Source organism: Phacochoerus africanus, chromosome 2, assembly GCF_016906955.1.
Source record: "Phacochoerus africanus isolate WHEZ1 chromosome 2, ROS_Pafr_v1, whole genome shotgun sequence".
Lineage (NCBI taxonomy): Eukaryota > Metazoa > Chordata > Mammalia > Artiodactyla > Suidae > Phacochoerus > Phacochoerus africanus.
The window spans coordinates 92,976,824-92,991,892 of record NC_062545.1 but is presented as its reverse complement, the minus strand read 5'-3'; the positions used below and the strand labels follow the sequence as shown (position 1 = coordinate 92,991,892).

Genomic DNA, 15,069 nt, shown 5'->3' with positions numbered 1-15,069 from the left:
TATAATATAACAATTTAATATAATGCTAATTTTTAAAGAAAAATTGAAATGTAATAGATAAAACTAAGTAGTAAAGATGAAAGCCATAAAATTGGGATAAAGTATAGAATAAATTTCCTATTTGTCTCAGTGTATTTTCCATTCCACTTCTCCAGTGGGAGTCACTTAATCTGTTTCTTAAGATCCATGCTATAATAATCTGTGTGAATGCAATTGTGTGTAAATGTATGTATTTTATTCTGTAAAAAAAATAGTATTAATTATTTGGCATTTGAAAACATAAAGGAAAAGACTAAAAGCAAAAAAAAAAAGAAGGAATTAGTTATAAAGACCAGCTACAGCCATGTGACCAGTTACAAAAATAAGACATGTAGTTATATGTTCTGTGCCTATGTTCTTTGTCCTCGTTAATTTATGAATATGTTTGTGTATGTGTTATATACATAACAGTGTATACACACATTTATACCCATACACACACAAACACATATATATGCTATAGATGTACACATATACATATATATCTTTTATTCTTTCTCTTATTACTATATCATATAAAATAACATGTTAAATTTCTTTCACTGCATTTTAGTATTATTAATTTTCATCACAATATTTAAAGTTTTAAGATATCAAAAACTCTACCTCCTTTACGGGGAAAGACAGTACATTTTCACTTGTACACAGGACAGCTGTGCCGTGTTGGGCAGAATTATGACCTCGCTATTGGCCTTATTTGGAGATCAACTATGGTTAAAGGTGATGAAGATAGGTTCTAAAATGGCATGAAATAGATTTGTGATGGCCAGTTTTTTGTGCTAAGTTGACTATCCCAAGAGGTGCACAAATACATTTGCCGAAACATTGCTTTGGGTTCTGTATTTGAAGTTTTGCTGGATGAAATTCATATTCTGTTGGTGGACTGAGTAAAGTATATTGTCCTCTATACTGTGGGTGGTCCTCATTCAATCCATCCAGTCAACTGAAAGCCTGAAAGTAACAAAAAGATGACCTCTCCCAAGTATGAGAGAATTTTCCAGCCTAAGAGCCTTCAAACTGAAACATCACCCCTTTCTGTCTGAAGGTCTGCATGGGGCAAATTAGTTTTTCCTGATGCTACAGCATCTTCCTGCCAACGAACTTGAACTGGGACATTGTCTGTTACTAGTATAAAGCAGTTTCTGGCCTTTCGACTCAAATCGTGACTTTGGTTCTACAGACTTTGCACTTGCCAGCTTCCATAATCATGAAGGCCAGTACCTTAAAGGAAATCTCTTCCTACAAATATCTCTATTAGTTTTAAAATATATCATATTTTCATGGGCTAGAAAACTGAATTGTTAAGATACCAGTAATACCTAAAACAATAAAGATTCAAATAATCCCTGTCAAAACCCCAATGACACTTTTTGCATATTTGGGAAAATCATCTGATAAATTAATAAGGAATATCTAGGAAGCCTGCAGGAAAAGTAACCTTGAAAAATCAAACAAAGTTGGAGATTTCACACCTCATGCTTTCAAAACAAAGTATTCAAAACAGCATGGTCCTGCCATAAAGACAGGCATAGAGAACAATAGAACATATTGAAGAGCCAAGAAATACACTATCATATTAATGGTCAAGTGACTTTCTACAGAAGTGCCAAGAACTTCCATGGGGGAAAGGACAGTTTTTTCAACAAATGGAGTGGGCATAACTAGATATCCACGTGCAAAGGAATTAAGGTGTACCCTTAACATACACCATATACACAATACCCTCAAAATAGATCAATGAACTTAACATTAAGAGATAAAACTATAAAACCCTTGGAAAAATTAGAGAGGAAAAGATTCAGGGCATTAGATTAGGCAATTAATTTTTAAATATGACACCAAATTCACAGGTTAAAATAGAAAAATAGGTAAATTGGGCTACATCAAAACTACAAGCTTCTGGAGTTCCCATCATGGCTCAGTGATAATGAACCTGACTAGTATCCATGAGGACAAGGGTTTAATCCCTGGCCTCACTCCGTGGGTTAAGGATCCCACGTTGTCTTGAGCTGTGGTGTAGGCTGCAGATGTGGCTCAGATCCCACATTGCTGTGGCTGTGGTGTACGCCTTCAGCTATGGCTCTGATTTGACCCCTAGCCTGGGAACTTCCATATGCCATGGGTGTGGGCCTAAAAAACAAATTAAAAAAATCTTTATTTTTTAAATAATCCACCTTTTTCTCCATACTGTGGTAAGATATAGTGAAGATTAAGGTCTTTTTCACATGTGGCTCATGTCTCTGAACTAGAGGGGAAGCGACACTTTAGGGAATGACCTTCCCCAGCACCTGTATTTTTTCATCATCTATGTTTACACAGTCCTCTGGGGAAGGCAAAGAGTTGCACCTCTCAATCATAATCTTGAGTGAGAGTGGATTTCAGAAAGTGGGGGATCATTCTGGATCAACTTAATCTGCCTTCTGGCCTGTATGTAAGAAGTCAAGTCTCCTTGTGAGACCAAAGAATGCCTGGTTCTAGATAATCGAACAGAATTATAGAAACTTTTTTTTCCTAATTTGAGTCAAGGCTGTCCAGATTGCTTTGGGAAGAAAAAGAGGACAACTGAACATCCTAACCTCTGCATAAACTGTTTTAAAACTGGTAAGATTTGTACTGAGGATTAACTTAGTTTTATATAATACTCAGAAAAAGTATATCTGATCAATGTGAGTATCTAATTCATACAATGAATTTGTGGAAGGACAGAAAGTTTGGGACATTTTAAGGGGTGTTCTACATTCTAAAGTGAGATGATGGAAATAAAAGCTGTGCACAGCCTCTCCTGAGAAAGGGGTATTAGAATGGAGGGTGTGAGAGATAAGAACATAGAAATAATATCTACCTAGGAGTTTCAGGATATGCTTAGATATGATGATTTGTCAATGATATAATAGAATTCAGACTTCCGTTTTCCTCCATGCATTTCAGGACAGCACAGGGAAGAACACTATTGGGTTGTACCCACAGGATATTTTCTCAGTTCCTCTCATTCACTCAAAAGTCTCAAAGCACACATTTTACTCTAGAAGCTGAAATAAAGTCATTTATGGATTAAAAACTCCTCTTATAATGCTTCACTCTAATGTGTATTAATTGTATATATATAGAATTCTAATATGTGCATACTTCTATATCTACATAAACACATAAATATATTATGTCAATTATAGAGATGTACCTATCTTATATATACATATACATATATATATATACACAAAAAATAGATAAGTAGAGATATTTCTATAATAGTATTAATTGATATAAACAGCAAATGATTTTTCATTTGTATGTTGAAGAGCTTTGACCAGATTTCATTTGGAAAACATCCAGAAAGTCAGGGAACCTGTAGTTAAAGGCACTGTGATGGTTTAGATGGGATTAAAAAGCACTGACTTCCATACTCACCTCTATAGATGTCCCTGTTTATGCTCCTGAGTCTTAAGATCCTCCCCCCTCCCCCAAAAAATATTGCTGTCTTTCCTGTTTATATCACAGGACAGTTATTACAGCTCAGGGATATGCCACTGTGAATGACAGACCAACAAAGGCCTTACTTTTTACATAACACATGACAGTGATGTATTTTCAAATTTGACCAAAGATCATGTCTTAAAAAAATGTGCATTGCTCATATTTCTGTAGAATGTAGCTTCCTCATACACAGAGTACAAATGCAGGTCTTGTTGGCATTCTTTTAAATACAACTCATTTATGCATGATTTTGTATGTAAGTAATAGGTAATATCCTACTTTTAATTACTTCTTATCAACCCAGCACACAATGCTGTCTTATTTTTCACATTAAAATATACTGTAGATACCACTGCATATATATATCTGCTTTCTTTTTATCAATGGTTTTATTTGGTGTGTGGTGTCAATAAAGGTACACTCCCTTTTTTTTTAATTTTATAACAACACACAGGGCATATGGAATTTCTTGGGTTAGGAAATGAATCTGAAGAGATTCATGAAAACATTGCCTGATTGGACATTTAATTTGAATGTATTTACTTGTGAATGAAATTCAGCATCTTTTCATATGCTAAATTATATTTAATAAGAAGTTTTTTCAAATTGATTATTTTGCCTATTACTTATTTTACTGTATTTTTTAAGATCAACAAGTGAAATCCACTTACACTTGAAAGTCATGCTTTTGACTGGTATGAGAGTTGTAAAAATACTCTATCAATTTGTCTCATAATTTGTTATTGACTTTGTTGCTATTTGGAGAATATAAGGGCACATAAAACAATCTGTTCAGTGTTTGGCATATAGCTAGATATTAATAAACAATGATTATCTTTTTATTTCTATATTTTCTTGAAGTGAGAGTATAGGATATTTAAGATTTATATCACAAAAATTCTATGTATCCTACGTCTCAGGTATGACTTGGAGCTTCCTGTGTTCATTTTCTAAATTCCTGGTTTTAAACTTTAAACCTGAAATTTAAAAGAATGTTTTTATTCATAAAAATGTACTCCTTCTATAGTTCCTTCATGTTAGATTCAATGAGTCCATTTGTCTTAAGAAAACATATTAAAAGATCTAGAAAAAACAATGTCTAGCCGGGCAAATTTACCTTTGGACAACATAGTATAATTTAAAGGTTATAAATTTTAATAATAGAAGCTGAATTTAAACATAAACAACTAGAAAGTTTCGAGAAATAAAAAGACATAAACTTAGTCAACGCAAAAGATTAAAATAAATCTCATGATGGCCTGGACCAACTGACTGGTTATACATTACTAAAATTTTATGTTTATTGTTTCTCTCTCTCACTCACTAGACTCTATGATCTGTGACTTTGCAAGTATTTGTGTGTGTAGAAGTTTCATTAAGGAAGATATACTGAATTGTTTGAACCATCATTCTCTGATGCTCAGAACAGGTACTAAAATACTTTACAACTGGACTGCTGGTTTAAGAAATGTAAAAGTGGATCGAGTAAATCAGGCAAAAGTTTTCTCTACTAAAACACAGCTCTCCTAATATGGATACATTCTAGATTAAAACTGGAGAAATAATTCAGCTGACAAAGTGAATAAACTCATGCTAGTAACCCAAATTAGTGCTTACAATGCCTGAAAAAATCATTTACCTTTCATTGTTTTCTTACTTTCATCTAATTTTCTCCTTTTTTTTTTCTTTTTAGGGACACACCCATAGCATATGGAAGTTGCCAGGCTAGGGATCCAATCAGAGATACAGCTGCCAGCCTACACCACAGCCCACAGCAACACTGGATCCTAACACATGTAGCAAGGCCAGGGATCAAAGTAAGGTTACTTAACTGCTGAGCCACGAAGGGAACTCCCTCACATCATTTTCATATGCCATTAGGGCACCAGATTGAAAAAGTATTGTGAATTCCATTTTATTGAAATAAAAGCAACACACAGCAGGTAAATGATTACCCATTGGAAGGAAGCAGTGCCATAATATATACTCTACTTGCAAACATACTATTCATTTTGAAATTGTATTTTTTTCTTCTTCTTCGCAGAATATTTCTAATTGGTGCTTACCCTGTGAGTCAAATAATGCAGCCAAACAACAGTGTCTCTGAGTTCATACTGTTAGGGTTGACACAGGATCTTGAGAAGCAAAACATGGTGTTTGTGACCTTCATTTTCTATGTGGGAACTCTGGGGGGGGCAATTTGCTTATTATTGTGACCATCAGGTCCAGCCAAACACTTGGGAACCCCATGTACTTCTTCTTATTTTATTTGTCCATTGCTGATACCTGTTTTTCCACTACCACAGCACCTAGACTCATTGTGGAATCTCTGACTGAAAAGAAAATCATATCTTACAATGAGTGCCTGACTCAAATCTTTACACTGCATTTATGTGGCAGCATGGAGATCTTTGTCCTTGTCTTCATGGCCATTGATCGTTACGTGGCCATCTACAAGCCACTGCATTACCCAACCATCATGAGGCGCCAGGTCTGCTTCATCCTGATTGGTCTTGCATGGATAGGGTCTTTTATACATTCTATGCCTCAGATTATCCTGGCTTTGAGACTGCCCTTCTGTGGATCCAATTTGATTGATCACTATTGCTGTGATATGCAGCCCTTGCTGAAACTTGCCTGCATGGATATTTATGCGATGAACCTACTCGTGGTATTTAATAGTGGAGCCCTTTGCACAACTGGTTTTGTAATACTGATGATCTCATACATTGTCATCTTGCATTCACTACGAAACCATAGCGCAGAAGGGAGGAAAAAAGCTCTCTCCACTTGCACTTCCCACATCATTGTAGTCGTCCTGTTTTTTGGTCCATGTATATTCATATATACCCGCCCCCCAACTACATTCCCCATGGACAAGATGGTGGCGGTATTTTATACTATTGCAACACCCTTTCTCAATCCACTCATCTACACCCTGAGGAATGCAGAAGTGAAAAATGCCATGAGAAGGTTATGTCATGTCAGAATGAATTCAGAAAGCAAAAGATGAATTGAGGCCTGATTACTTAATATGTCATGTTTTGACTGATTCTGTAAAGGTATCATATAAAATAATGCCTGACTATTGTGGGAATAACATAAATCAAATATAAGATTGAGAGTTGCTTTTTTTTTCAGGTTCACAGACAAAATGAATGCCAAGACTTCTCATTCTTTAAGTGGACCCAATTTACCAGCTCTAAGCATGTTCTCCTATCAAAGTTTACTTTGAAATAAATTCAGTAAAATAACATGAATCTTATTGTCCTCATTTTGTTTTACTTTCTTGGGACATTACAAAGTTTAGTGTCAATACTGATGTCTCAAAATTGCATGGCATTAATGATGATGACCATATACATAAAAGGAATAGAAGTGTTATGATTCCATCATAAACTCACTTAACCTACACTTTCCTAATGTGAGCATGCACACACATGCACACACACACACACACAGTACAGGGGTTCATGGCTATTTGCATTTCAGATGAAACAATGTATTAATACAAGAGGAACAGAATAGAATAAAATAAATGAACATGTAGGTTAAAAATAAAGATACTAAAACAAGAAGTTATAGAAGGTCATCAAACTTAGAAGGTTTTATGGGGTTCAAACGTACTTGTAGTCAAATTAAACCTAGGAAAATGATGGAATTTTAAAAGTTTCTGGAACATGATATCCATCCAATGTATAATAGTAAAGTGGTCACCTGCCCTCAAAAGTGACTTCCCTAAAAGAAATACTATGCATTATAATTACCCTTTCATTTTAGAAATAAGTAGAATGGCTGATATGCATCTAGTGCGTTTTTATTATCATGATTGTGTCTCACAGAGTAATACAAAGTTAGGTATATTTATCAAAAATTCACAGATAAAAATCTGAAGTTCAGAGAAGTAAAAACACCCTTGAGGTTATTCTGCTAAAATGGTATCAGAAGCAAGGTTTTAAACAAGTTTTATACACCTCTCATGTCAGTAATAAATGCCTGCAATCCACTTTATCCCTGCAAAGCGGCCTACAATATAGGAAACATTTGGACTTGAGACAATGATCATGAACTGCACTTACTTTTGCTTCAAGATTGGTGGAAGGATATAATGATTAAGAATAGGAGGTCTATGCTCAACCTGGATGGATCCAAATTATATTCTATTACTTTACAGCCCTATAACTTCAGGAAATATAGAGAAAATTTGGGTGTGTAAATTGGAAGTGAAAATAATCTCTATTTTATTGGCTTGTCATGAGGTTAAAAAAGGGATATAATAAAGAGCTATGAATAAAGAAGAAAATCTAGCATGCACTACCTATTTTTGTTATAAAATGGGTTTTCAAAATATAATTAGTGAAACTCATATTTTTAGTCATGGCCATTATATACATTTACTAACAATACTTTTATTCAGATAATGCAATTTATAATTTTAATGGAAGGTAAATTTTAACTGAAGATATCAGTTGGTACTGTTTTAATAAGATTAAAAAGAAACCTAGGAGAATGTTAAACACACAGTTACTGCTTAACTAAAGGAAAAAGGAGACTTTAGATAACAGCTCCAGGCTTTTTACATTTTGCATCTTTAGCTTTAAATCTTTAAAAATGACTTATATGTGAAATCTAAAAAGCAAAAAAAAAAAGTTGAACTCACTGAAATAGAAAGTAGAAAAGTGGGTACTAGAGGCAGAGGTGGTGGGAAATATGGAGAGTTTGGTAAACAGGTACCAACTTTCAGCTATGCGATTAATAAGGTCTGAGAAGCATGTAAACTACAGTGCCATAGTTGAAAACCAGCTGCATCAAAGTGAGTGGATAAATGCATGGCGTCCACTCACTATAGTCCCTTTAGCTTCACTAGTGAATTTTATACATTTATAAGCTTTCACATTACTGCCCAATGTACTTTTGTTTCAAATGAAGGAGTTAAAAAAAGTCAATGAAACACAAAGGAAGAAAGACCAAGAGGAAAAGACAACGCTACAGGACAAGAAGAAAATAATTTTAAAAAAGGAAGTAGGGAGTTCCCGTCGTGGCACAGTGGTTAACAAATCCGACTAGGAACCATGAAGTTTCGGGTTTGATCCCTGGCCTTGCTCAGTGGGTTAAGGATCCAGCGTTGCCGTGAACTGTGGTGTAGGTCGCAGACGCAGCTCAAATGCTGCGTTGCTGTGGCTGTGGTATAGGCCGGCAGCTATGGCTCTGATTCAACCCCTAGCCTAGGAACCTCCATATGCCATGGGATCAGCCCTAGAGAAAGCAAAAAGACAAAAAAAAAATAAAATGAAGTAGTATGTCCTTCCCTATTGGTAATCATTTTAAATGTAAATAGATTAAACTAAATGCCCCAATGAAAAGACAGAGAGTAGCTGGATGAATTCAAAAACACAAGTTCCACATCCTTACTCCCCCGACCCCAGGCCCTATATCCTGGGACCACATCAGGACCCAGCTAACATAAGTCTGGCAGCCTCCACCTGAAGCAGGACCTGGAAATCAAACAGGTCAGATCCCAGCCCTGCCTACCAGCACAGCTACAATAGTAGTTCCTACCACAACAGAAGAAACTATGCAGCTCAAATAGGGGGCACTCCTACAGCCTATGGTTCTGTTGATAAGAAGGGAATACACGGTTGGGTCCATTAAGATATCTAAATAAGTTCACCTCTCCAAGATCAGCAAAAGTAACTGACCAACATAATACACAGAAATGAAAACAGAGTTAGGCAAAACGGGGCAACAGAGGAATATATTCCAAATGAAGACACAAAATTCCAGAAGAAGATCTCGACGAAGTGGAGAGAAGCAGCCTACCTGGTAAAGAGTTTAAGGTGATGATCATGAAGATGCTCATAGGGTCAATTATTCTACAATGAGAGATAAGAATATACAGTGGGAGGAAATTCTCTTCAATAAGTGGTCCTGGGAAAGCTGGAAATCTACCTGCAAAAGAATCATACTGGACTACTTGCTCACAGCATTCACAAAAATAAATTCAAAACGGACTAAACACTTAAATGTAATAATGAAACCATAAATGCCTAGAAGGAAATGTAGGCAGTATATGTTTTGACATTAGTCTTAGCAATATTTTTCGGGGGAAAGGGGGGAATCTGTCTCCTCAGGCAAGAGAAACTAAAGCAAGTAAAAACAGATGGGAACTACTTCAAACTGAAAGACTTTTGTACAGAGAAGGAAGAATATATTTGGAAAATATGTCTGAGCTAACATGGGGTAATATCCAAAATATGCAAAGAACACATACAACTCAACATCAAAAAATGATAAACAACCTAGTTAAAAAATGGGCAGAGGACCTGAACAGACATTTTTTCCAATGCAGACATACAAATGGCCAACAGATACATGAAAAAAAATACTCAAAATCACTATCATTAGGGAAATGCAAATCAAAACTACAATGAGTCATCACCTCAAACCTCTTGGAATGGTGATTTTCAAAAAAACAAAAAATAATAAGTATTTCCAAGGATGGGTAGAAAAGTGGCCTCTCATGCACCGTTGGTAGGACTGTAAATTGGTACAGCCACTATTTAAACCGTATGAAGTTTCCTCAAAAAAATTAAAAAGAGACCTCCTATATTATCCAGCAATTCCACTTCTGTGAATTTTTTCCAAAGAAAACAAAAACACTAATGTGAACATACAGATGCACAGCTGTGTTCATCATAGCATTGTTTATAACAACTAAGATATGAAAGCAATGTAAGTTCCCATCAATAAACGACTGGATAAGTAGTTGTGAAAACAATACAGAGAGAGGGAGGGTACCATAAAAACAATGAAAGTTTGCCATTTGCTACAATAGATGAACTTAGCAGGTATGATACTGATTGAAATAAATCTTACAAAGAAAGATAAATGGCATATGATCACTTATACAAAAAGCAGAACAGGTGAACAAACACAACAAAACAGAAATAGACTCAAAGATACCTTTGATTCCAGCACTGCAGGGAAACGGGGAATCCTGGAAGAGAGACGGCGTGGTATAACAGAACACACAAGACTCTTACATTTAGAAAGTGAGGGTGAGTGTTCCTGGGTGTATAACCCAGAAAAAAACACAAAAACACTACTTTAAAAAGATATATGCACCCCAATGTTCATAGCAGCACTATTCAAAAGAGCCAAGACATGAAAATAACCTATACCTCCATGGGCAGATGAATGGATAAAGAACGTGAGGTGTATCTATATCGTGGAATACTACTCATCCATAAAAAAGAACGAAAAATCACCATTTGCAACAATACGCATGGACTTGGAGGGTATTATGCTCAGTGAACTAAATCAGAGAAAGACAAATACTGTATGATATCCCTTATATGTGGAATCTAAAAAATAAAACAAACTAGTAAATATAACAAAAAGATATAAAGGACAGTGGGGAGATGAAGTGAGGAGGGACAAGATAGGGATAGGGGATTAAGAGGTGCAAACGACTATGCATAAAATAAATAAGCTGCAAGGATATACCATACAGCACAGAGAACACAGCCAATATTTTATAATCACTATAAATGAAGTATAACCTTTAAAAATTATGAATCACTATTCTGTACACCTGAAATTTATCTAATATTGTACATCAAGTATACTTCAATTAAAAACATATAAAAATAAATTAAAAAAAAGAAAGTGGGGGACCAGGAGGCACTCTGGTCTGCAGAACAAAGGCTCTAGGCTTTAGCCCCTATCTTTTTATTAAGGGAGGTAATGAGATTATTGGTGGGCAGGGACAGGCATAGGCAATGATGAGATTATCTTCTTTGTAACATCAAAAGGGGGTATCCTCAGGACATACTGCAGCTGTTTATATAATAACATGGTTAATGCATAAGTCCTTCATCTTGTCTTTGAAGGAGACTCTGCACTGTAGAACTGAGTCCATAGATAATTTGCCTTCTTCAGAGTTCTGCTGTTCCATGGTCTCCAACAGATACCAAGAAAAACAAAAATTTTCCAGAGGATAAGGTGGTGGTGATGAATCAAATATATGAGAGAGGTTAAGAGTTGTAATCTTCCAGGTACACAATAAAAGAGTCAGAGGGATGAAATGTACAGCATGGGGAATGTAGTCAATGGTTTTGTAATAACTGTGTAGTGATAAATGTCACCTAGATTTATTTTGGTGGTTGTTTTGCAATGTTGGAAACATTGAATCACTCTGTTTTGTACTTGGAACTAATACAGTGTTGTACATCTGTTATATTTCAATAAAATATAAAATAAAATAATAACTACTATAAGGTGTCTACAAGAGACTTATTTTAGATCTAAGCACACACATAAATTGAAATTGAAAAGATAGAAAAATAAATTACATGGGAGTAGTAAAAACAGAGTAGATGGCTATACTAATTTAGACAAAATTGACATTAGATAAAAAACTATTGCAAGAGACCAATCAGGTCATCATCTAATGAGAAAATAATCAATTCAGCAAAATGATACAACAGTCTGAAATATGCATATATGTATATACACAAAACTAAAATCAGATATTAAAAATATGTGAAACAAACACTGACAGATTAAAGGGATACGTGAACAGATCTGAAATAATAGTGGAAATCTACAACATTCCACACTTAATAATGAATAAATCAATCAGACAGATAATCAGTAATAGAGAACTTACATAGCAGTGTAGACCAAATGGACTTCTAGAGAACTCTCCACCAAACAGCAGAATTACATTTTTCTCAGGTACATATAGAACATCTTCAGATGAACCAGATGTTAGGACACAAAACAGTTCTTAGTAAATTTTAAAAGATTAGAGCTATCTTCTGCAATATAATGGATTGAAACTAATAACTCATAACAGAGGATAACGAAACATCAAGTGTTGTGTGGCAATTATAGTACACACCCAAAAAAAGGAAAAGAAAAATAAAACCACAGACAAATATCTCTGAAGAAACTGATGCAAATTTTTTCAGGAAATTACTAGTACACAGAATTCAACAACACTTTTAAAAATTATAAAAGTAGGAGTTCCTGACATGCCCAGTGGTTAACGAATCTGACTAGGAACCATGAGGTTGCAGGTTCAATCCCTGGCCTTGCTCAGTGGGTTAAGGATCCGGCATTGCCATGAGCTGTGGTGTAGGTTGCAGACATGGCTTGGATCCCAAGTTGCGGGGGCTCTGGCATATGCTGGTGGCTACAGCTCCGATTCAACCCCTAGCCTGGGAACCTCCATATACCACAGGAGTGGCCCAAGAAAAGGCAAAAAGACCAACAAAAATTATACAAGTAATTAAATGGGATTTAATACTGGAATGTAAGATTGGTTCAATAGAGGAAGATCCATCATGTAATATATTATATTAACAAAATGATTGGGGAAAAATTTCTCAATTAGTGAAGAAAAAGCATGGACACAATTCAATATGCTTTCATGTCAAAATCACCTATCATAGTAGAAATCAATGAAAACCATGTCAGCATAATAAAGGCCATATATGGAAAGCCCACAATTAACAGGATACAGATTGCTCTCTATATCTGCTGCTCCATATTCAACCAACAGTGGATAAGTCTGCAAATAACAAATGCTGTAAAGGGTGTGGAGAAAAAGGAACCCTCCTACACTGTTGATGAGAATGTCAGTTAGTGCAACCATTATGGAAAACAGCATGGAAGTTCCTCATAAAACTGAAAACAGAATTACCACATGATCCAGCAATTCCCTCCACACGATCCATGTACAACTGTTTTGCACATGGACAAAACCACAAGTCAAAGTGATGCATGCACCCAATGTCCACTACAGCACAGTTCACAATAGCCAAGACTCGGAAACAACCTAAATGTCCATTGAGAGATGAATGGGTTGAGAAGATGTGGTACATAGATGAAATGGAATTCTACTCAGCCATAAAAATGAATGAAATACTGCCATTTGCAGCAACATGGATACAACTAGAGATGATCATGCTAAGTGAAGTAAGTCAGAAGAAGACAAATACCATACATCACTTATATGAAGAAACTAAAATACAGTACAAATAAACCTATCTACAAAATAGAAACAGATTCACATACATAGAGCACAGATTTGTGGTTGCCAATGAGAAGGAGAGAGGAAAAGGGATGGACTGAGTTTGGGGGTAGCAGATGATAATTATTACATTTATATTATGTTTAGAATGGATAAATGACAAAGTCTTCCTATACAGCATAGGAAACTTATCCAGTCTCCTGGGACAAACCAACCATAGGAAGAAGGTTATTTTTTAAAAGAGTGTACATATGTGTATAACTAAGGCACACTGCTGTACAACAGAAATTAGCATAACGTTATAAATAAACTGTATTTTAATAAAACAAACACAAACAAAACAGTGGGTTGAATTTTCCCTAGAACCTTCAGATACAAAGAATCAGCTAGTTGACTTAAAGAGGCAAAGCTTTGGGTGATTACAAAGCAGAGTCTGTGAAGCCAGAGACAAAGAGTCAGCTACCCTGCATTGTCTCAACTAAGGGAACTAAGCTTCTTCAAGTTTTAGTGTTCTTGGTGTCCTGGAACCAATCCTCTACAAATACTGAGGGGCAACTATACTTTACTGTAAAAGACTGAAATGTTTTCTTCTAAGAGAAGGAAGCCGATAAGAATGCCCACATTTGCCAACTTGATTTAACATAGTATTGGAAGTCTTAGCCAGAGAAGTAAGGTAATAAAAATAATTAAAATGCATCCAAGTTGGAAATAAAAAATAAAATTATTTCTATTCACAGATGGCATCCTACAGGTAGAAAATGCTATGGATTCTACATGCACAAAATACATGTAATAAAAAAAATTAGCAAAGCTGTTTAACACAAAATCAACATACAAAATAAATTATGTATCTATACAGTAACAATAAACCATCTTTGAGGGAATTTAAGATAATTACAAGAACAATATAATTAAAAAGGATAAATAACCAAAGAACAAAATTAACCAAGGAGGAAAAAAAATCACACATTAAACTACAAAATTGCTGACAGAAATTAAAGACATTCTATGTTCATTAATTGGAACACAATATTATTAAGATATCAATTATAAAAAGCAACCTATATATTAAATGCACTTTCAAAATCCCAACAACATTTTTTGCAGAAAAAGAAAAATCTATCAAAAATTCATAGGGATTCTAAGGGGACACTGTATAGTCAAAAAAATCTTGAAAATGTAAAACTGGAGGTCTCACACTTTAATTTCAAAACTTATAAAACTATAGAAATAAAAACAGTGAAATGCTGGAATAAAAACAACATCTGTAGCAATGGAATACAGTAAAAAGCCTAGCAATAAAGCCTTATGTGTATGACCAAATGACTTTCCACAAAGGCGTCAAGACCATTCAATGGGGAAAGGACAGTCTTTTCAGCAAATGGTGTTGGATACAATCACAAAAGAATGAATTTGGATTCTTATGCCACATACAAAAATAAATTCAAAATGGATCAAAGAAAATTAGAGCTAAAATTATAAAATTCTTATAAGAAAACACAGAAGAAAAGCTTCAGGAT

General features: G+C 35.0%; 1 protein-coding gene across 1 annotated transcript; it reads left to right on the top strand.

Moving 5' to 3' along the window:
* The first annotated feature begins 5,591 nt into the window (after positions 1-5,591).
* On the top strand, positions 5,592-6,523 carry LOC125121067 (olfactory receptor 4C11-like). The gene is given in 2 exon segments (XM_047769383.1): positions 5,592-5,699; positions 5,702-6,523. Coding segments are annotated over 2 exon segments (930 nt in total).
* The last annotated feature ends 8,546 nt before the right edge of the window (positions 6,524-15,069 follow it).